The sequence below is a fragment of the Misgurnus anguillicaudatus genome, unplaced genomic scaffold (genome assembly GCF_027580225.2).
Source record: "Misgurnus anguillicaudatus unplaced genomic scaffold, ASM2758022v2 HiC_scaffold_28, whole genome shotgun sequence".
Classification (NCBI taxonomy): Eukaryota; Metazoa; Chordata; class Actinopteri; order Cypriniformes; family Cobitidae; genus Misgurnus; species Misgurnus anguillicaudatus.
Window position 1 is genome coordinate 5,176,295 of NW_027395278.1, and position 25,522 is coordinate 5,201,816.

Below are 25,522 nucleotides of genomic sequence, written 5' to 3' on the forward strand. Positions count from 1 at the left end.
AATGGCTATAAAAAGATTGCAAAGATGTTAAACATACCAAGAGACACCATAGGAAGCATCATTCGCAAATTCAAGGCAAAGGGCACTGTTGAAACGCTTCCTGGTCGTGGCAGAAAAAAGATGCTAACTGCGACTGCTGTGCGCTATCTGAAGCGTAGAGTGGAAAAAAGTCCCCGTGTGACTGCTGAGGAACTGAGAAAAGATTTGTCAGATGTGGGTACTGAAGTTTCTGCTCAGACAATACGGCGCACCCTGCGTACTGAAGGCCTCCATGCCAGAACTCCCAGGCGCACCCCCTTGCTGTCTCCAAAGAATAAGAAGAGTCGACTGCAGTATGCCAAAAGTCATGTGGACAAACCACAGAAGTTTTGGGATAGTGTTCTGTGGAAAATTAGAACTGTTTGGGCCCATGGATCAACGCTATGTTTGGAGGAGGAAAAACAAGGCCTATGAAGAAAAGAACACCTTGCCTACTGTGAAGCATGGTGGGGGGTCAATCATGCTTTGGGGCTGTTTTGCTTCTGCAGGTACAGGGAAACTTCAGCGTGTGCAAGGTACCATGAATTCTCTTCAGTACCAGGAGATATTGGATGACAATGTGTTGCAGTCCGTCACAAACCTGAGGCTTGGGAGACGTTGGACCTTTCAACAGGACAATGATCCCAAGCATACCTCCAAATCCACTAGAGCATGGTTGCAGAAAAAAGGCTGGAACATTTTGAAGTGGCCATCGCAGTCACCAGACTTAAATCCGATTGAGAACCTCTGGTGGGACTTAAAGAAAGCAGTTGCAGTGCGCAAGCCTAAGAATGTGACTGAACTGGAGGCTTTTGCCCATGATGAATGGGCGAAGATACCCGTAGATCGCTGCAAGACACTTGTGTCAAGCTATGCTTCACGTTTGAAAGCTGTTTTAACTGTAAAAGGATGTTGTACTAAGTACTAAGATTGAATGTCACTTGGGGGTTGAATAAAACTGATAATGATGTGAGCACAGAAAAGACATTTGTGGTTATTTCATTATAAATGTTATGTTATATTTGTCTGACCTACACATGCCTCTTTGATGTAATTGTAAGCAGGATGACTGAATGATCAAAATCAATGTCAAACCGGCCAAAACAATCAATTTCAGTTGGGGTTGAATAATTTTGAACACAACTGTATGTAGTTCATATAGTATCATATCTATATGATATCTTCTATTATTTTGAAAGCAATATCTTGATTTTTTGTATGTACCTGTATTAACTGTGTGAGTGTATCAAGCTGTCTGTCATTAAAAGTCCTAATCCAATAATTTCATTGAATCATTGAACAGATTCATTGATAGAAAGCTTCAAATGAACCAATTGATTAAAACGAACTGGATGCCCCCATGCTACTTAACAATGCTGACATTCTAGAGGAGTGCATTCAATATGCTTGGTTGTCTTTGCCTCTGCTCACTTGGTTTTAAAGGCTGTGTGCACTCAATGTACATTGTGCATTTGTGCGATGGTTTTCTGATCCCTCAGCAGCACTGAACCGACACCATAGTTCAGTTTGAAGCACATTCAAATGTTTAGCAATCTGTTTTTCTTCTGGCATGTCTTGAGTAGACTATAAACCTGTTTCATGAAATAGAAACAAAACAATTTTAAGTGTAAATCATTTGTAAAACTAAGCTTATGTTAATTGTCGTGCAGGATTGATATATTTTTTTCATGTATATTACATGTTTTATAAATCAGGGATATTGGATGGTTGCATAGGAACATCTAAATCTTGGATGCGTGCTCTTTACATGAACTGCTCTTGACTAACAATGCAAATGCTGATGTTAGCTTATCGCTAAGTCCATAGGGCACACAAATATTGAGTTGAATTAATTGATTGAAAATATCCAGTACTGATTTTTTTTGTTAAATTTCCATTTTCTAGGTTTATTGTAAGGTAACTTGGCAAAAATATAATTTTTTACTTTTTATTTATGCATTTGGCAAATTCGTCTATCCAAAGCAAATAATAATGTGTATGCAATCTATATTATTTTTATTTGTTTGTTTTTTGGCAAATGACATTTGCGTTGCTAATGCAATGCTCTGCCAGTTGAGCTACATGAACACTTAACAGCATCATAGAGGCAAGTCTTCAGATATATGCAACATCAGATCCTCTGATTAACTTACTAGCTCATTTTGTGATTAAATGGAAATGTCCTCACATTGGTGCCGCATGTACTTTAGCCTCTACACGTGACTATTAAAAAATGAAATAATGCCGTGCTCCCAACATGCTGAGTTTGCGACCCAAGCTGGCCAGAGATTTGCCAGCCGAATGCAACCTCTGCTCTTAAGCCTCAAAGGATTTAGATCCAATTTTGGATTACAGCAACCAAAAAGTCATTTCCTTTGGCCCCTGCAACCTCGCAGCCCATCTACCCATGGCTGATGGCCATAAGGATTTCGCTGCATTCGCGTATGCAAACCAGCACACAAAACTCCCTTAGCCTTTAAGTTTCAGTATATAATCTATGCTTTCAATTGAAAATGTAAGCATAATAGGTTTTGATGGTTATCTGTCCAGGCTTAGGCTGGGGTTTGGCCTTGTGCATCTCTGCTGGGCTCAGAGCAGTAGCTGGCAGGTTAAAGATGCCAGAACTGGGAGGAGGGAGTGTTTTAGGGGTTTCAGAGCTTCCGGCACAGTCTGGGACTCCCCTCTGGGTTGGCATTGGGGTTTTTAGGTGCTTCGCCTGTGCCCAGTGGTAATGCTGAGGTGGCATGCCACTCCCAGTAGGGACACTACCGGACAGGCCTGCCCCCAGGCTGCTACCCTGGCACCTGACACTACTGAGTATAGACATTTTGTGGCCTATATGTTTTCTGCAATCATTTTCATCATTAGAGGAATTTCAAAGGCCCGAATGCCTGTTTTGTTAGTTTTGCCACCAAACTGTACATGAATTTTACATTGAATATATTATGTATCATGCTGTATTTAAATATATGGTTCCCAAAACACTTTGTTGAATTTACTGTAGCATAATCTAAATATTTATAAATGTGCGAATAAGCAAAACTTTGAAATTGTTCTGTAGACGTCCTCATTGTGAGAACTTTTTGATGTAACAAGTTAAATGAGATGGATGGACTGTTGTAATGTGCCACAGTGTTACTCGCATCCCAAACGCAGCACTCAATTTTACTTTGATTTGTCAGTTATAGAGAAGGTTTCTAAACGCCATGGTTATAAAGTCACATTACATGCCTTTGTTTCCTCTGTGAAAAGCTTTTGTCTGGGTAAGCCTTTGAGGATAACTGGCCTCAATAATAATGCTACCCATTGATTGACTAAGAAATATTTTTTTGGGGCTGACGCTTGAGGTTCTTAATATTGGAGAACTCTTTGTGAACCCTAAAATAAAAATAGTACAATAAAACTTCAGCTATTTTGTACTGTAGATTCAGTTTTTCTAAGACAGGCCACCTGTGTATTTTCATATCAGAATACACACACATACACACAGTGTTATGAAGTTTGCTTCCCAGTTTTTCAAAAGTCAAATATGACTCTAATTGTTTGTTGAAGGGACACTTCATTTTTTTTCAAAAATATGCAAATTTTCAGCTCCCCTAGAGTTAAACATTTGATTTTTACCGTTTTGGAATCCATTCAGCTGATCTCTGGGTCTGGCAGTACCACTTTTAGCATAGCTTAGCATAATTCATTGAATCGGATTAGACCATTAGCATCGTGCTAAAAAATAACCAAAGAGTTTCAATATATTTCATATTTAAAACTTGACTCTTCTGTACTTACATCGTGTACTAAGACAGACGGAAAATTAAATGTTGGGATTTTTTTTAGGCAGATGTGGCTAGGAACTATACTCTCATTCTGACAAAATGTGAGGAAATTACTTATTTAAACCTGCAGTTTGTAACTTTCTTTGGCTAAAAAATGAACCAAACTCAGTCAGAGTTTGTAAGAACAAAAAATAAGATATTGTGATCATAGGTGGTAACCACACAGTTGACGGTACCCATTGACTTCCATAGTTTTAATGTTCCTATGCTTAATGGTGTAATGCAGTGGTTCTCAACCTTTTTCACTTCAAGGCCCCCTTGATGCCCACAACAATATTTGAAGTCCCCCACAATTAATAATTTTAAGTCATCTTGAGGCCCCCTTGGAAATCTGCTTTTTAGGATCATCTAGTGGTGAGATTGCGTAATGCAATCGACCTCAATTTCGAACCGAAATGAGAAGCTACTAGGGATGGGCATCGAACTCTGTACTTTTATAGGCAGTGAACGAATTGTGTTGGTACTACCGAGTATCGATTCACATAAAATTAATCTGTGCTCAATTTCGGTACCTGAGAGAACACGTCAGCGCGCCGCGTGAGTCTGGTACGTAGCAAAAGCGTGTGCGTGCGAGAGAGATTGTGTGGGAAGTGACACCCCTTTGCAACTTGCTCAATGGCTAACAGAAAGCGCTCTAACGTGTGGTTACATTTCACAAAGGATGATGCAGACAATGCTACCTGCAATATTTGTAACAGTAAGTGCAAGGCAGGCAGTGGTAATATACATGAGGAAGCACTTAGTTAAACACAATGGGCCTCATTTATAAAATGCCGCGTAAAAACCATCCTACATTTGATCTTACGATCATTTAACAAAAATGCGTACGTGTGATTTATAAACCGAACTTATGCGCAGAAAACGCGCGTACCCCTTTCAAATCTATAAATCGCAAATTAACTTGAACTTGTGTGCGCAGCCGAGCAGTTTCAGATCTCCGAGTTTAAATGATGCGTAATTAATGTCAGACATATAAAAGAGCGCTTCTCAATGTTTAAACCCAATTTCAAACAGCAAGAATGGCTTATATTTCCAAAAACCTGCAACAATCGGACAAGCAAAGTGCGTACGTCTGCTCAGACCCTGATGTGGCGCTAAGCACTTTTCCACGTCAAAGACAGTTTTTATAAATATGGACTTTGCCGTGGATTTTTGCCTATGCACATTTCACGATCAAATCTGTGCGTACGCACGCTTTATAAATGAGGCCCAATGTGTATTTAAAAGCACAGGAGTGCTTATTAACTCATTCACCGCCAGCCTTTTTGAGAAAAGTTGCCCACCTGCATTTTTGTGATTTTAACAAAATTTTCACAAAATTCCTTGCAGGAAAAATCATTTTCTATAAATATATAAACATACAAATTATATTAAATTAAAGAACACACCCTCTGCTTTCAAACAAACAATAAACAAACAAACAAAATGGGGAAAAAACTTTTATTATATATTTACTTTTTCTACTTAATTTAACCACTGAAATATGGATATTTGTCCTCAAAAATTGTCCTCATTTTGAGCAAAAAGCTTAAAAAATTGTGTTTTTGTAAAGGAATTTATGTTAGAGATCAGACTCAGAATGACTATCAAACATAAAGGCAGTTAAAATAACCATTAAATCTTTTTAACTTCCGTTTTTGATAAATTCGATTTGGATAAAAGTGGTATTACACTTTCACTTTGAAATTCGTCCAAAAAGGCATATTTATTAGTTAAATATGAACTCATAAATGACGAGATAACTCGTCAATGGCGGTGAATGAGTTAAGATGCGTTTTCTTCGATACATTCTGTTTACACCTGGTATTTATCAATACCAGTCCGTCTCTTTTGTCCACTTTCGACAGCTACTGTCCGGATTACTTTGAGTGGTGGTCCGTGGAGACTGCGGGGAAGTCACTCTGCTTTCGTTTAAACGCGAGCTGGAGTAATGACGGGTTTAAATGGACGCGGACTAATATTATGCCGGAGTCCGCTGCTTGTGTTGTAAGTAAACATGCTGCAAAGTGTTTTGTACGTGAATATGTTGGAGCTTTCTCAGACTTTTCAGCGCAATTAATGAAATAAGATTGTCTAACTTTCACGCGCTCGCAAAATGAATGCACTTGGAAATCAGGCGCTTTAGTTTTATCAATGAATGTCTAAAGATATCGCTGCACACTCTGTGTTCACGCTAAAAGTCCGAAAAGACGTGAAACTTTGTGCTCAGTACCACACCTTACATAAAAAGGCGGAGAGAAGGCGGTCCGTGTGGCTGTTCGAACACATTCAACCACATGCGGACCAAATGCCAATGCTGGTCAGCTTGGCAAAAAAGTATCTCTGTGTCCAGTCCTCTTCTATACCCTCAGAGTGAGGGGACAGCAGGGGACACAGTGAGCGTGGAGCGGGCATGGATTTTAACTGAGAAAGTTGAGATGCTGATTTTTCTAAAAATGAACTGCTAGTATTGTTTTCTGCTTTTATGACGTTGATGTTCATTGATCATTTGTCTTACTTATATAATTTATTTATATGTAAGACACACATAAAAGTGTGATTACACTATGCCCTGGATGTTGTAGGGATTCATTTTTTTGTGTGTATTATTGAACATTTCGAAATAAATAACAAAATTTTGAAAATGAGAGGCTTGGGCTTATTATGTTCACTGAAACTCACTTAAGTCAGAGTAAAGTACCGCTGGGTACCGGTATCAAATTCCAGGTACCGATATTGGAACCGGTACCGGTAAAAATGTGAACGCTACCCAACCCTACAAGCTACGGTAGCTACCACAAGACAAATATGTCATCGTCTGAGAGAACGTAGAGCGGAAACGCGCTCTGTAGAACAGTTTGTCTGTTTAGGGTTCTAGGGCTACTGTAGAACCACGGCAGGGACTTCTGTGTAAGGAGACCCGTTGTGTATGCAGATAAACACGGCTCATTTAGAGGTAATAAAAACAATACAGTTAATTATTACACCACTTATAATCTAGTTATGTATATTGCAGAATATCAGAAAATATCGATAAGACTAGAGGAGGATGAACTTTTATGACTTGTAGGCTAATATAGGTACAGTACCATCAAGAAACCATTTAAAACAATTGCCTTTCATCCATCCAAAATACCAATCAAATAAAAACACGGTAAAAATCATAAAAACAACAGCACTATTATCTATATTGTAAGTTATTCAGTACTCGTTTACTTAGGAAAAATCTTGTTAAATTTGTATGACCTAACATAGCACCCAACATTTAGACAACACTAAAACAACTGTGTTCTGTAAATTATTGTTCAATAATAACTTTGTATTCTCTGTAAAATCTTTTAATTATTACGTAATTAATGTTACCAAAGGTGACTCCACTCATCCTCCCCACCCCCAGCCCCAACTTCAACGCACCTGTGAGGGTGCACACCAGCCAAAGCCGACAGGTCCTGTTCCAGCTCATATCACAGCTGACCGAGCTCCAGTGCCCACCTATCCCAGTGTGTCCATGTCCATGTAAGGTGTTTTACCATATGGCCATGACTGTGTTTTCCTCAGTGTACCCACAAGTCACTCTTTCTCACCTCGCCGTTTTCCGTGGTGAGCTATGTTTTTAATCAGGATGGTTACTTTGTGAGAGTATATGCATCAGAATGTGTGAATGTTGAGGTATGTTAATATGGGATAGGAGTATGTCTTTAATGCTTGGCCTAGTTTAAGCTCTGATATTAAATATTCGGGTCTGTTCTGCGTTTATATTGTTTCTGAAGTGTCAGTTTTCAAAATCGAAGGTGTTGTTTGTCTATTTGTGAAGAATATTCAAATTGGTGTAATTTCCCACGTCCCTTGGCCGCCCCCTCCCGCATACCTCTGTCGTCAGGTAAATCATCGACCCAGAATCAACAGCTCCTGGCAGCTTAAGCACATGCTTTATTAGCCAGTCTAATCTGTAAAATGCTTTGGTTTGCAGCCATGCATTTTTTGGTAACTAACATGATCAGGTATTCCTAGCAGGGTTTTCTCTAAAACTCTGATAACTCCCTTTGGTTTTAATGCAAAGCATTAAACTTCAGACATAATATACTGCACCTGTATATACTGCAGGTTATATATTCAAGGTTAACTACAGTTTGCTCTGCATCTGCGTGGTGTTAAGTACCACTGAAAATAAGTTTTATGTAGGTGCTGTATAGCGCTAAAAATGGTTCATCTATGAATACGAGCTTTTAGTAAAATTTTACTGAAAGCGATAGGCGAGAAATGAGCATTGTTCACATGGAAAATTAACACAAAGTTAACACAAAGCCAAGTAGTGTTTATATGATTTGGTCAAATAAGTTCATTACTGCACTGTAAAAAAATATTACTGGGTATTACTGGCAACTAGCTGTCAGTAACTTACTGTAGATTTTACATTTATGTTATTAACTGGCAACTGTCTGTTCAAAGTTAAATGAACATGAAACATTTTCAGTCTTTATCTTCTACAGTAAGTTACTGGCAATCAGCTGCATAATTACAGCTAATTTTGTACAGTGCGTAACAAGCTTTTTGTTGGTTTTAATAATCTGAGGGATGTCAACATTATTTACTAAACAGTATTCCTTAGATATTTTTGATATAGTATATATTTGAAGAGTTTGGTTCCAAAACGCAATAAATCCATTTTGACAAATTTCGGTAAAAACGTGTTTTCTATACCAAGAAAGTGACAAGATGAAAACCACTATTTTCTGTTACAAACTTTCACATAGCATCTTTAGGTTATAAAAACATAAAAAATTCAAATCCATAACTTGATTTTCAAAGATTTATTATAAAAACGAATTATTTTTTCCACAAAATGCAATAAATCCATGACAGTTTTTTATTTCAAAATGCTATAAATCTATTAAATCAATGTATAAATGTGCATTCATCTTTACCATTTTATATTTATTTAGTTGATTAGTGGTATACAATGATTAAAAAAAACATTAATGGCATTAACCAAAACACTTACTTTGTTATATTAAGAACACAATGTTTTAGCATGAGAAGCTTGACGCTGTCTGGAGAAGCAACCGAGTGCCTCTCGCGGAAATTATTAGCTGTTGATGGCTTACGTTTCTTTCCCGTCACAGAAAACCATCACAGGTTTGGCAATGCTATTAAAGTATTATTTTGTTTTGTTTGTTGATCACGAAGTACAAAGTAGATGAGGAAAATTAGGATTCCGTGTACTCAGCGTGCCGCCATGTTTGTTTACATTGCGTGAATGGTCCGCTGTAATATCAGAAATGGATTTATTGCGTTCTGTAAAAAAGGAGAAGTGGCGTTTGTCGCATTTTGGGAACAAAGGGAGAAAAGATGACAGAATATCACGGCGGGTATTGGATTTTGCATAAAATTAATTATTTACTTTTAACTACTGACCTGATATAATACTGATTTTGGCAGTAACTCATTTTTTTCAAAAATGGCGTTTATCGCGTTTTGGAACCAAACTCTTCATTTATTTAAACGTCAAAATACCTCACTGCATATCACCCTTATGTTCCCGAACTCAACATGACCAACGGCACCATTTAATCCGTGCAGTAATATTTCCTTAAAAGATGTTTAATGAAGACATCTTAACCCTCATTACCCCATTCAGAAAGGGGGAAATATGGCCATTTTCAGTGCTATGCCATCACTTTAATTTCCCCTTGCCTGCAGCTTTAAGATTGTGTCTATTACATTGGAAGTCAATATAAGTCTATTACATTTTCTGAACTGTCTCCACAGGCAGTTTTTAATGGAAGTCTTACAAGGCAAAAATCAGCCTTTATTGGAATACATACATTCCACATGACTTTATCATACTATGATTTTTTGGGCTTTGTTAAAATAAAAACAGTAGAAAATAAAATAAATTGTGTATTTACCAAATGATATACAGGTTCTGTTATGCATAAGTTTGTTTAGATTATGTCTTGTCATTGGGGAATATAAATTGATTTGGGAAGTATTGTTGTGTCACAGGCTGTATTATTATTAATTTTATTAAGTTTGTCGTAACATAGTAAAATATTAAAGGAATAGTTTACTCTAATGTTGCTTGCAACCGTAATTTTGTTCTGTAGGACATGTGGCATAAAGTTAGTAATCTGCGAGGCTCACAAACGGCCGATCTGACTATAATATGCGGCAGATACCACAATAGTGTGAACCCAGGTGAGCCCTCGAGCGCATCGGGGATGCACAGGGCAGGACTTAACAGGGTGGAGGCCCCTGGGCTTGAATAAATTTTGGGCCCTACACTATCAGAACAAAAGGTACAAAAGCTGCCACTGGGACGGTACCCTTTAAATGGGTCCTAATATTTACCATTTAGGTACAGATATAGGTACATTTGTACCCATTATATGCACTCTTTAGGTACAAAGGTGTACTATTTGAAAGGGTACCACCCCAGTGACAGCTTGTGTAAATTATCTTCTGAGAGTGCACATACAGTAAACCACCTAAAATAAAAAATATATCATAGAACTACATCTTAGGGAAGTTTCCCGACAGGGTTTAGATTAATCTAGCACTAGGCCTATTGCTAGGTTATATTAGGGCATTCAATTAGTTTTTACAAACAAACCTTACAAAAAACATCACTGGTGTGCGTCTTAAGACAAAACAATGGCAATGATATATGTTAAGATATATCAGTGCAAGATGTGTCTAAATTAAGACAGATCAAACATGCATTTTAGTCTTGGACTAGGATAAGACCTGACTAGGAAACTGCCCCTATATCTCTATAGCAGAACATAAGCCCAGGCTAAAATTAAATCATGTATTTTAGGGATGTCACGAATCCAAATTAATCATGCACATTAAAAAATACCCCATAACAACATTTAAAATCATTGTGTTAGACTTAGCTTAAGAAGAGAATGATATGTTTTGATTAACATTCACCTTATTACACACCATATAAAGTTATAAACATAATCAACAAGCGTATTTTGTGCATATAGCCTAAGTGGTGCAGTGAAAAGAAAAGATTTTAGGATGTTATTTAATCATTTTGACAAGACCAGCATGTAATATTAGACACCAAAAACCAAAGTGGAGAAGATGATCATTCATTAATGTTTGCGGCTGATATGAACGTAATACATTAAAACCTTGAACATAGATATAAAAATGAACACTTTTCAGAAGTTTAAACTGTGATTCTGTTAAGCACAAGCAAACATGCTGAAAGAGAAACTACAGGTAGCTAGTGGATTATATCAAAAACCATCAGGACATCAACATTGCCATGATTTAGTGAATCCTCACCTCCAGATGAAGTAATAAACTGGACTGATGATTTAAATGTTGACATAATCATATGTGGGTGGTTAACTCTCCGGATTTTGTTATGTTTCGTAGCTCTGCTCCACTCGTTCATAGTTTGGTTACAGTGTCGTGTGAGCTGCAGACTGCGAGCAGATTGGATTTCATTTGGCGCTACGCAGACCGCTTGGTGATGATGTCAAAGTACCGCGAGAGCGATTAGAAAGCAGACTTTTCCGTGTGATTTCTCGAATCGCTCTCGCGGTACTCTGATGTCATTCTTCTGGCTGTTGTTGAACCACATGAATGCACCCGTCTGCTTTACAGTCACTTTTGCGCCGTGATAATTTGATTTCATATAATGATCGGATCGCGCAGTGCCGCATGAAGTCAAATGTACCAAATATCAAATAGCCGACTGTATATGAGGTTCAACCCGCCAAAGTAGCAAGTGGAGGATGCGAATGGTGAGTGATTCAGATGTCAATTTATGAATGAAAGTGTCAAAGGTTTGTCACACACTGTTAAGTATTTTCACGCTTTTTTAAATGGGTATACGGAAATCCTTGATCTTTCCTAGTGGGTATACTGCGTATACCGGCGTATCACGTTAGATCACAAACAAACAAGAAAAAACAGAGTTACAAGACCTACTCTAGTATGTTAATCTTTCATACGGAGCGCTTCATTTTCGCGTTGCTCTTGCTCGTTATCTGTAAAGCTCATGTATGACTCTCATTTCGCGTATTCGCTATTATACTAGCATCTATGGGTTTCAAAAGCAGTAAACTCAGCGCGTCATATTCAGCACCAAGATGACTGACATATATTAACGAATTAAATGCAGCACCAACCAATAGGCTGTAAAATAAAAAATGAAAACGACTGAACAAATCAAACGAACGCAAGCCGGCACGGAGGCCCCTATTGGCCGGGGCCCCTGGGCTCAAGCCCACTCAAGCCCAATGGTAAGTCCGGCCATGGGGATGCATATACAGTAGGTAATATTATAGTGCACAGGTCGGTGAGCTTCCCAAGCACGCCGTAAATGTGTACTGACCATAAATTGCACGGGCACAGGTGAACACTTGAGTACATCGTGAATGCATATAGATGAATCAGAGTGTTATAGTGCACAGGCCGGCAAGATTCTAGAGCGCGCCGTCATGTGTCCCGATAATAAATTGTGCGCAAACGGGTGAACCCTTCAGTGCACCGTGAATGCGTATAGATAAATCAGTGCACAGAACGCGCCGTGAATGTGTACAGATATGATTGATGAACGTAACGGTGGGTACCAACACACCGTGAATGTACACAGATGAACAACAATGTATGTGTCACAAAAGAATAAGACAGCTGTGTATACATGTGAGCTTCTCCAAGCGCATCTTTAGTGTATACTGAAATCTTATAGCGTGCATAGGTGAGCTTCTCTAAGTGCACGGTGGACGCATATAATTAAAAACCATATCGTGCATACACGTGAGTTTACGGGCGCACCTTTTAATGCAACAAACCCCAGTAGTGCGCAAGGCAGCGATGTCGAAGCTGTAAAATTGACAACGTGGACGGCGAGGACCAGCCGGCCGTGTCACAAATGTCAAATGAGAAACCATGCTCGAGGTAAAGCTAATCCACACATGGAGTAGATTTAACCACGAGTGAGCATCATTGTTACGGGAGGTGATAACTTCAACGATCCATAAATAACCTGTGATGACAGGTGCGCTAGTGAGTGATCTGTGAAGCAGACGAACAGCTGATCGTCTGATGTACGTCAGATGTATCTGTCATTCAGGACCTTGGACAGTTCCAGAACGCTGCACCTTGGGCACCGTCCACATCTGAGAAATGACAGGCTTATGAATTAATGAATGGCCGGCCGTAAAAGCGTGGTTCGCTGTTATCGCCGCCGTCTGCATCTGAGAGATGACAGGCTTGTGAATTAAATGAATGGTCGGTTGTAAAAGCGTGGTTCGCTGTTATCGCCGCCACGTACATATAGCGTAGGGGGAGAGAGCAAAGCTCACTTGAGGTTGATATTACCCTTTATTTCTCCGAGTATCGGAGCGGAGGTGTGAGCGTCTTTGGATCCACTGATATAAACCAGCCATATGGCCGAAAAACGTCATAAACCGCTTGGCTGTAAGCCTTTGAGTGGCCGTCCGGAGAGGGCGCGATTCAAACCCTTGGAGCCATGAAAAAGTCTGAGGCTGCCGTCTCTCTAGGAAGAGAAAATAACAGCCGTAAGACCGTGCTCGCTCCGTCAGTATCGTAGCGGAAAAACTGAGGTGGGCTGCGAGCGAATTTCAGCGAGAAAGCGTCTGAATTATTGTTTAGAATCCAGCCCGTGTCCCGGGAGTGGATCGCCAAACCGGGGTTTTTCGGCAAGCGTCGATACAATTATGGACGGCGGGCCGTGTGTGCGTATATTGACTGCTTGTCGGTAAGGCAAAAAAAGTGTTTAGAGACACCATACAGCCGTGGGGTGTCAATACACAGTATAGTAAGCACGGAAATTGCTCTTAGAGGAATTCAATATCGTTCGTCACTACAGTGAGGTCGCATAACCGACAGTATTACACAGTATGTTTCTTGGATAAACAGCACACAGAAAACATTTCAGGGCAGTCCAGCCGAGGCGCGACAGTCTGTTCTCTGTCGACGCAGCTATGCTGCGAAGACCAGAGCTTGGCCATTCAGGTGCACGAGACTCAGTAGTGACGGTGACCAGAGCGGCTCGCAGAGCAGTATGTCTAGGTGGTTTGATGTCAGACTGGACCCATCACGCAGAGAGGAAGTCTGCCGTGAGGCCCGCTGTTTTGCCATTTATTAAAAAGGCAGAAAAAACGGGGTATATAAGAAATGTACCAATATTCAGCGCACTGATATAGGACGGGACTGAATAAAGGGAGGTATTCGGGCCTCAGCATATTATAAACAAATTCGTTCTGCCTCTGATTCCGTCTAAGCCAGAGAGAAATGACCGGGCATACGAATAGTGAGCTCTACCGAAGTGAGACAGACTCAGGCCGGTTAGTCTCTTATAATAAGTGTTCTTAGTGCTCCAATAGCGGCGTGTTCGCCCTATCGAGCAGACGAATGAGATTGCGCCGCTCCAGGAGGGGAGGGGCATGAAGCTCTGTAATCGTTGAACACTAGACAGCTGCACTTAGAGGCAAGGAGCCGTAAGACCGCTAAGAGACCTCGCCACTGCAGGGGAAGGAGCGAGGGACTCCGCGAGCGTAGAGCACGAGTGGCTGTGTTATGACAGAGAACAGGGGCCGGACCCGCCCGTGTTTGCTTGTCCTATGCATCTATCTTAGTTCTACGGCTCCGCCACTTGTTCATCTCAACAAGAGAGGAACGGCAGAGGGGAGCATGCAACACAGATAGAACAGCCATGCATCGTATGAACGGTCATCACCCGATGCACACGGAGGGGATCCATATGAGCGTGTCAGAGATCTCGCCACTGACTGTGAGAGGAGCGAGTGACTCTGTGAGTGTATAGCATGAACGGTTGCGTTGTGACAGAACACAGGGGGGATAGCCCGTTTGTGCTTGTCTTATGCATCCATCTTAGTTTCACGACTCGCCGCTTGTTCGTCTTAGCGAGAGAGGAACAGCAGGGGAAGCAAGAAACATGGATAGGACAACCGTGCAGCGGTCTCGGTGTGGGAGGTCCCAGAGCAGTGACACGCTCGGAGGAAATTCATAGCAGAGAGGCTCACTCGAGTCGCTGTGCTGGATGCTATTACAGTGCCTGCTCTTTTAGCTTATAGCTTTATATAAAAAATATTGATCTTACCGGGCGGCCGCAGGGGAGACCTCGTCAGGCATGTGTCCGCTGCACAGGGCTCGTACCATGGCAAGCGAAGGCTATCTTCGGTTCTCAGCCGGAAACCGGCAGGGGAAGACGCTAGACCTGGATTCTGCTATCTGCGGTACTCAGCCGGAAAACGGCAGGGGAAGACGCTAGACCTGGATTCCGCTGCAGGGCATGTGTCGACGGCGAGTAAGGCTTCTTCTTCTTTGGAGCAACGAGAGGTTCGCGCTGAAGGAGAATGCGAATGAGGTATGGCGCTCTTTTTCGGACTATTATATGGCATAGTCCCGCCACTTTCGTGGGCTCGAACGCCATAGGTCTGTAATTTTTACAGACGTTAACCAATAGGCTTCAATCGCGGAGTAAACAGGAGTGTCCCCCATACCGTCAGCAACTGACGCAATGCGAAGTGAACCGTATTGAAGGGGAACGCGGTTTATAGTCTGAAAAATACGGTACTTTAATTTGATTTGAACATGGGTTGTAAATCCCCCCCCCAAACAACAACAACAACAACAACAACAACAACAACAACAACAAAAAAAACTTAAGTGATCTTAAAAGAATAAAAAAGTGATTTTAGTTTCATTTTATGTAAGCAACAAATTTTTAACATTTATTATTTAACAATACTATTGATGTGCTCCAAACGTATACAGTATGTTCATGGTAGCATACCTGCAAATAATATGTACTTATATTGAGTTTGGTTCCAAAACGCAGTAAATCCATTTTCACTAATTTGCGTTAAAACGTGTTTTCTATGCCATGAAAGTGACAAGATCAAAACCACTATTTTCTGTTACAATTACAAACTTTCACATAGCATCTTTAGGTTATAATAACATAAAAAAATCAAATCCATAATTTACTTTTAAAGATTTATTATAAAAACTGATAATTTTTTCAAAAAGTTTTTTTCCAAAATGCTAATCTGTTGAATCAATATATAAATGTGCATTCATCTTTGAAATGTGATATTCATTTAGTTGACTAGTTGTATACACTGATTAAAAAATAAACATTAATGGCGTTAATCAAAACACACTGTCATATTATTACTCTGTCATTGCTGCTGTCATCCTTGTGACGTCGTCGCTGAACTTTTTTGACAGAGATCAGCCTTAAAATGTTTTGGTTCTGCTCGATTTTTGTTGAATAATGGAAAGTTTTTCATAAGATCCCCTGGGGTCAATGTGTTAGCATGACAGAAACTTGATGCTGTCATGTCAGAACAAGCAACTGCCTGCATTTTTCCTTCGCCTGATTGCCTCTCGCGTAAATTATTCGCTTTTGATGGCTTATGTTTCTTCCCCGCCACAGAAAACCACCAAAGGTTTATTAATGCTATCAAAGTATTATCACGAAGTAAAAGTAGATGAGGAAACTAGGATTCTGTGTGTATTCAACGCCCCACCATTGTTGTTTACAATGCGTGGAATGGTGCACTATGATTTGTTGAGCGGATTTATTGCATTCTGCAGAGAAGGAGGATTGGCGTTTTTTCGTTTTGGAAAAAAGGGAGAAAAGATGACAGAATAACACGATATTGTATTTTGCGTAAAATTAGAAATTTACTTTTTAATGCTGACCAGATACAATACTGATTTTGGCAGTAACTAATTTTTTTAAGTAGAGATTCTTACATTTCAGCAATATATCTTGCACAACAGATATGTGTGTTCACTCAGTGTTCATGTGTTATTCTATCTGAGTGCTGCTCTCAAGTGTTTCTAGCTCGCTTATCATCACTTACCAACATGTGAGAGAGACCCTGGTGGTCCTGCATGTACAGGAATGAAGGACACCTCACATACCCTGCTTTCAAGCAGCCTGACATTCCTAAAGCGGGATGTGTCAAGCCCCCTTCAGTGGAATAAAGACGAGAGGAGGACAGCAAGGCAACTGTCAGGCCACCCCATTAAAGCGATGACAGGGGGAGGATGTGATATTTCACACTGCAGACCCCTGCTTCTGGATAGCACCCCTGCTTTAACCCAACCGCGGCCCCCCACCTCCATCCTGTGATGGGGTAAATTGGCACGCAGCAGGAATAAATGGAGGGTGCGGGGGGTCCGCACCTTCACCGAGACCTGTCTTCCTCACCCCTCCTTAGAGTGCACAAGCAGTAAAGAAGGCAACAGAGAAGAGCTGATATCACCAAGAATCCCCCGCCTCCTTTTGACAAGCTATTAGCCCCACTACGCACATGTGCGCGCACACACACACACAGTCTCATCTAGTACGAGACAGAAAAATAAGAGGAAATGGGAAGTAGAGAAAAAGGAATAGTCAGCAAGCGCGAATTTAACCAGACCACCACATCCCCCCACCAAACACACACCATCCTTTTCTTCCATCCATACACTTTATTCCGCTCCCCTTCTTTTCTGACTTACTTTGCTTTGCCTGCGAAAGCTCCATTGTTCCCCTTCCCCTAAGTCTCATCAGACTCTTTTTGTGTCCGACTATCACAGCGGCAGGCAGAGGCGCGCTGGAAACGTCTAAATGGTATCATGGCTCGTGATTAAGCGCGCGAGCTTCCGCGGTGCAGCCGCTGCTTATGAGTCAGGTCTGATAAGGCAAGGGCCCTGCTCTCTACTCAATTTCAGATACCGTTAATGGAATCTGTCTTGTGCGATTGTAATGTGAGAGCGCCTAATTTGCCATGGAGCTTGAAGCTGTCAGCGGCGAGGGATTGCGGGGTCAGGAGGGAGCTGGCAGCCGCTTGGCCCGCGGCGTGTATCGGTGGCGCTGAATAGAGCAGCTCTCCGCCTGTCACTTAGCTGATAGGCTGATGAGGACTCTAAGCCACTCGGCACAATGAGGAGAGGGCCATGCTGCCTCACTTCCTCTCCCCCCCCCCCCTTTAATTGTCAAGCCCGCTAAAATTTTTCCAAGCCAGTGTGCTGGAGACCGGGCTAAGGGGTTTCTTCTACAGCTCCGTGTCTTTGCTCTTTCTTTTCACTCACTTTTTTGTATCCACTTCTGTTCCTTCATTTGCTGTGCTCTTAAAAAGACGAGGCTGACCACTCTTTCATCTTTTTCTACGTCACACACCTTCATCTCTCTTCAGTCACCCCATATGTCTTTAATAAGTAGTGGATCTTGGCATTTGAGAGATTATCCTTAAGTCACCTTAATTACCATTAAAAAATTGTGGGGTGGGTTTGTCTGTTGCTGCTGATTTATTTATTTATTTTACATAGGGGTCAGGTTAGACATTTATTGCTGTTACATGGGACTGGGTGAAATATCGAATGTGATGATATATTCAGAAAAATTTGCTGTGCTTTTAATCAATTGTTTAAAAATCAACATAAACTGTTCACTTCAATTAATGGATTTAAACTCTTTTTAACAATTAGTCTGCGTAATTTAAAATATTCCTTACGCTCACAATTTGAGAGCAAATTCAAAAACGATAAATGCTACATGTCATCCAAATTATGATGAATATCATTGTATTACATGTTTGCTTTAGCTATCCATACGATTAGACAATGATTTGGATTTTAATTATGGTTTTATATGATGTTTTAAAGTTCCCCTGTAGTCAAAAATCACTTTAAACTCATCTTCAAGCATCATATCATATATAAAAGTTTTTCCTGTCACAGTAATTTCTTCAGGCTTTAAAACAGCTTCAGTGTAACTCTACATCCTTGTCTCATTTATTATACACAGATCAATGAATATGCAAATTAATCCCTGCCTCTACTTATTTGTACAGCTCGAAACATAGATATAAATATGCAAATTAGCCCCCATTTCCATTCTTTCGCACCACCTCGGACAATAGATATCGGTTGCACTTTATGTTACAGTACGTGTACTTACCTTGTACATATATGGTAAATAAGTTGTACTTACCGACAAATGTGTGGTACTTACTTTTAGGTATCTACATTTTAATTAATTGGTATCATTTCTGTACTTACCAGTGGTACATACTTGGTCATTATTATGTAACTCTAGGTAAGTACTGGGTAATAACAGATACATACTTATAGTGTAGGTATACTGTAACTAACGAGAAACATTACTGTACTTACAAATAAATGTACAATATAAGTATTTAGTATTTACAGGCAAGTTAGGGGAAATGACAGGTATTTATAGTGTACATATATGATAACTAATATCAAACACTACTGTACTTACAAATTGTATATACATGATAAGTGTGTGGTACCTGTAGGCCAGTGTAAGTTAATGACTGGCACATATGGTTTATGTATACTGTAACTAACGAGAAACACTACTGTACTTACAAATTGTATATACACGATAAGTGTGTGGTACCTGCAGGCAAGTGTAAGTTATACTTATACCATATGTATATGATAACTAAGAACAAACATTACTGTGTCACGACAGGGTTGGAGAGACAGGAAGTAGGACGCATACGCAGGGTTCACCATGAAATAAATAACATTTAATATAAAATGAACAGAAACAAAACACGAGGAATAAAACCATAACACAGGAACACGCAGTACATGGAACACAGGAACAGACATGAACGTAATGACAATGACAATGATCCGGCGACAGGTGAGAAACAGACAGCAGTATAAATACACAGTACTTAACACGGAACAGGTGTGATGAATCAGTTCATGAATTGTCCAGGTGACGTAATCGGAGACACAAACAAAACATGACACGGATCACCGTGACATGACCCTTCCCTCTACGAGTGGCTACCAGACACTCACATGAACAAAAACAAACACAAAAGTCTGGTAGCAAGAGTCCAAGGGAGGGGTGGAGGGCTTGAGGACCCTGGCGCTGCCGGCAGCCGCCGGGACGAAACCAACAGGACGGTGGGCCGGACTGCGCCAGGAGAACCGGAGCGATCGCTCCGAGAACCGAGGCAGACGAATTACCCCCCTCCTGGGAATCGCCGACGATCCGATGCCCCCCGGAAGTCATCTCCCGTCCCCTCGCGGAAATGGGGACCCTCACTTCGGTAGCCACCCCGGGGAAAAGATCGGGCGTGGTCCGTTCCGGATCCCCCTACGAGCGGGACGGTGGTCCTCCGAGGGACCGTCGACGACGACGACTCAACCGTTGGGGGACCGCCTGGGCCGATCCTCCTCCCGCAGGCCCGCAGGAGCGAGCGATCGCTCACGGTGGTCCCCAAGAGACATCGGGGCTGGTGGAGAATGAACCCCGATGTCACTACTCCCCCTCGACGAAACTCCTGGGGGAGCCGCCCTCCGTGAACCCGCTGCGTCCAGTCTGGCCGGATCATTCTGTCACGACAGGGTTGGAGAGACAGGAAGTAGGACGCATACGCAGGGTTCACCATGAAATAAATAACATTTAATATAAAATGAACAGAAACAAAACACGAGGAATAAAACCATAACACAGGAACACGCAGTACATGGAACACAGGAACAGACATGAACGTAATGACAATGACAATGATCCGGCGACAGGTGAGAAACAGACAGCAGTATAAATACACAGTACTTAACACGGAACAGGTGTGATGAATCAGTTCATGAATTGTCCAGGTGACGTAATCGGAGACACAAACAAAACATGACACGGATCACCGTGACATACTGATGTGCCATTTTGGTACTCAGACTTAGTATCTTTGTCCTTTAAACCAAGCATTAAATAACCGTATAGATTAACTACTGTGTACACTCACTAGTACATCCATGGTAACTGCATGGAAACAGGACTGTAAAATAAAGTGATGCTTTTTACACAGTTATTACATAGGACCTAACGCCTAAGATATAGCATCATATACATGTCACTGTCAGGCAAACCCAACTATTGACTATCATACGCATTAACTACTGGGTACATTCACTAGTACACACTTATTGTGTAAGTTTTCATATATGTACACTATAAATCCCTGTCATTTACCCTAACTTGCCTGTAAATAAAATGCTTAAATTGTACATTTATTTGTAAGTACAGTAATGTTTCTCGTTAGTTACAGTATACCTACACTATAAGTATGTATCTGTTATTACCCAGTACTTATCTAGAGTTACATAATAACTACCAAGCATTTACCACTGGTAAGTACAGTAATGATACCAGTTATTTACCATGTAGATACCTAAAATTAAGTACCACAGATTTGTCGGTAAGTACAACTTATTTACCATATATGTACAATATGAAATTACCTGATAAGGTCTGAAGAACAGCAATATAAATATATCCCTAAGCCATTTCCTGGAGCTGCGTGTCATAGCTGCATGTGTATGGTTCTTCGTCTTCAGCGCATATTGAGTTTCTGCACGAGAGCGTCCCCTGGCTTTTGGATGTAGCGGCATTTCACCGTAATTCATTGAGAAGCATAGCAAGCATCATCGGCATATATATTGGTGCACCCCTAAACAACGCTACAGAAAAAGTGTAGTGGATGCTCTGATACGCTAATGCATTCTCTGGACTTCTCTCAAGCAGAATTTCCCCCTTCCGATTGGTTGCCGCAGAACGTTTATGCCATCCGATTGGTTGCAGCTGAAGCGTGTCATAGCTATTTACCATAACGGTAAATTCTAAATGTAAATTACACATTTATATTTCTCTAACTAAGAGAGAGAGAGAGAGATTGGGTATAACAAATATAAGATGTAGGGTATACAAAAATTGTATCAGTTTACCTTTATTTGGCTTTGTCAAAATAAAAAAAATTAACATTTTACTGTCAGCAGATGAAACAATTTCTCGCAGAGAAAAATAAATGAAATATTACGTATGTCACTCAAATTATTTGCAAAATATGATTAAAGTTACAAAATATCTATGACTCGAACTACTGATCCACACGTTAAACTGTATTGATGTGATTGATTACGTGTTTGTGACGTAGGAAACAAAGTCGATTTCAAACCGCGTGAATGAGACCGTTTCCAATTTCATGAATAAACTCAGCAATGGTGGTAATGGATGAATTTGCACATGGTTTGTCTTAAAGCATATTAAAAACAGCACATAGACATATAAACAACAAAAATTGATTTTCAAACCTGATTTTCACTACAGATGGACTTGGTTACACTGAAACTACCCAAGACTGAGAAAATAACCCAAATAAATACATTAAACTGGCTCAACTGAGCGATTAGGTAGAAACAACCAAGCGGTTCTTCAAGTGTATTTTAATTGCGTTTAGATGAAGTGCTGGCATAAGCGACATTTCATCATTTGGTCTGAATGTGAGAAAATTTTACTTCTGACAACCAATTTACCTTGTGACAACCAATTTTTGCACACATCCTCTGTTGACCAATAACAGTTTGGACCATTTTTGGTCAGAAATCCAGTTCACTTTATATTCCGTTTCAAACTAATTTGGGTTGAAATCCTGTCAACAAAACATTTTGGGTGTCAATCAGTTCCCATCTCCTTTGGCCAAGAATCAGTAGCTCATGTACACAGACTCGGGTAAGCACCCTGGCTCACTATACATTGGCAATCTTGATGACTTATTTTTTGATGACATTATAAATGGACATTGTGAGATATCACCACACATCATATCTCATGTTTGACCATTAAACACAGATACAGAGATTTCATAAGTTGTCAAAATGAGGCTGTGCTCTGTACACAAGCACTGACGTCTGCTTATCGCCTGAGATCTGACTTCCAAAAATGTCTGAGCAAATTTTTAAATAGGCACTAGCTTTAATAATCGACTTCAAATTTAAAGTATTATGTTCGTTGAGTTGGCTTTTTTGGTTAGAGAGCTTAAAGTGTGTGTTGCAGGTTAACCACCACTGTCGATTAATGGGTACATCAATCACTCAAGATATGTGTATAATTTTTAAAATGTCTCAAAAATGGTCTTAAAGACCACTTTTTTACGTTTTTGGTATTAACGGTTTTTTTAACGCAATTCTGCGATGACGTCACGTTGGGGAGAAGTGGAGAAAGACTCAGCCAGAGCCATAGAGTTAGATGAGACATTTATTGCTGTTTAATACTTACGTATATAATTTGGAAATCATATATACATCGTAGGAAATATATAATGTGTTATACTGCAAAGTTACCATGCTAATTATTATTTATGATATATGTGGAGATAAATAAAACTTCGCAAATCTGCTGATTTGATCCATTCATGTCCTGACCACCAGGTTAGAGATTTTTAAACATCCTTAATCCACACTTACTAGTCTATCAAATAATATCTCAAATATATTGTTTTGTGAAATAAAAGGATGCTTTGTTATATTGTTTATGCGATTATAACGAATCACACAATCATTTTATATGCAGCAGCAGTCAGCAGCTGCAGCACACTCGGATCCGACCGCATACATACTGTAATAAACAGGCGTTCGGCGGCTTTTTACATCAAGACAGACTATGCCATTTGAGGAGGAACCGCTCATTGATCACCGTATTTTTATAAATCCTGTACATGTTTGGACCTGTCGAACAGGTTGAGCACTTTTATATACTTTGTTGAGCAGAAAGGCTGCACAGTTTGACCAGCGGGCTGCGGGAACCGGCCGCACATCACGCCGCCAGACGGTGTTGCTAATATAACTCGAAACGTATAGCTATTATCAGATCAGCCAACCGGGAAAGTCCCGACTCTCTCGATTGCCATTTCGCTACTGGCTGTAAGAAAGTGAGTGCGTTTGGGTCGCTGGTCCCCGCGAACAGACGTGACGTGCTTCACTCACCTTCCAGGATTTGAGACATGCTGCCTAAAACCGTTTGTGCTGAAGATCGCATTTCAGGCAGGATCATGGACCCCCTCAAGCCAGCATGCACGAGTATGTTAATTGTTTGTTTACTTTCTACACGAAGATATAGCGTTGCTATCTGGCTGTCTGCCTATCTCTCTATACTAGCCTATCCATCTGTCTATCTATCTGTCTATCTGTCTATCTATCTGTCTATCTGTCTATCTATCTATCTATCTATCTATGTATGTATGTATGTATTTATCTATTATCTGCGCTATCAGAACTGTACTTTACTCGTCTTTCTATAGTCATTCTCAATGGTGTCAAGGCGGCTTTGGTCAATTCTCTCCCCAGCGTGACGTCATACAGTGCGTTGTGAGGGAAAGGAGAATCATTGCAAATTGCTGTACTTTTTCATACTTTTTCGGGTTTTGTGATACCCAACAACATAAAATACAATGGATAACAGTTTAAATGTTTATTATCAACAAGCAAATTGCACAAATTCGTTGAAAAATTTTACCTGCAAAACGCCCTTTAAGAAGAGGTGTGATATCAGGTAAGTGAATTTTTAAGGAACAGATGCTCCAGTGCACTAGAAAGATTGTTACATTTGAGACAGCCCTTAAAATGATCAGTACCTTGACTACAGGGAGCTGATTGAGATGCACCCTTTGTATAAACTTTCTTTAGTGTGTAATTGCATTTAGAGGTATATGGATGATTTGGTTAGTAAATCCATCACTGTTTTCTGTCTGTTTAGGGTGTCGGGACCCGGTCCAGGGGCTATCCTGGCAAGTGGACTGTTTGCAGTGTCCAGGCTGGTATGGCAGTGGTCAATAATGGTTGAAGTCTTCTCTCTTAATAACCTGTTTGTGGGCGCCCTGTTTTCCCTCTCTGCATCTTTCCACTGTGCAGAAAGTGTTAATCAGAAGAAGAAGGTAATATAACCAGTCATACACATTTTTTATTTTTTTTATTGAAATTGGTTGTCAGGTGCAGTAATTTTTCTTTTGCATTTTCTCAGTTTGCTCTATGGGGGGCGCTGTGCTGTGGTTTGAGCCTGTGTAACCAGCACACACTGATCTTATATGTTATTGTCATAATTCCCTGGGCCCTCCTGGACCTATACTTTCATAATGTGAGTATTGATAATCATTGAGATATGTGATTTATCAGTATTTGTTAGTAGATTCATTCATGCCATTAATACTGTATGTAGTCTAACCTTAAAGGGGCCATGGCACAATACTTTTTTAAGATGTAAAATAAATCTTTGGTGTCCCCAGAGCACATATGTGAAGTTTTAGATCAAAATACCATATAAATAATTTATTATAGCATGTTAAAATTGCCACTTTGTAGGTGTGTGCAAAATGTGCCGTTTTGGGTGTGTCCTTTAAAATGCAAATGAGCTGCTGAAATTCAAACACTGATCACAATAATGGTGGTTTGTTGCAATTAAAACTCAATTGTGCTTTTCTCTGCACTAAATGGCAGTGCTGTGGTTGGATAGTGCAGATTAAGGGGTGGTATTATTATAATAAGAGCTCCTTATGACATCATAAGGAGAGTCAAATTTCAACTACCTATTTTTTCATGTGCTTGTAGAGAATGGTTTACCAAAACTAAGTTACTGGGTTGATCTTTTTCACATTTTCTAGGTTGATAAAAGCACTAGGGACCCAATCATAGCACTTAAACATGGAAAAAGTCAGATTTTCATGCCATGGCCCCTTTAAATAATTTTTTAAAGGTGACATAGAATGATTGAACGGAGTATTTATCCTTGTTCTGTGATGTGACATGTAGACAAACATTTTTTTGTTTGGGTCTGTAATGCCTTAGAACAGGGCTATTCAATTAGTTTT

General features: G+C 40.3%; 1 protein-coding gene across 1 annotated transcript in view; it reads left to right on the forward strand.

The window, feature by feature from the left end:
- Window positions 1-25,522, forward strand: part of LOC141362546 (protein O-mannosyl-transferase TMEM260-like) — a 64,420-nt gene that overhangs the window by 12,148 nt on the left and 26,750 nt on the right. Inside the window, exons 4-5 of the mRNA XM_073864785.1 lie at window positions 24,415-24,592; window positions 24,679-24,792. Coding sequence (XP_073720886.1) covers window positions 24,415-24,592; window positions 24,679-24,792 — 292 coding nt within the window. The remainder of the gene's footprint in view (window positions 1-24,414; window positions 24,593-24,678; window positions 24,793-25,522) is intronic.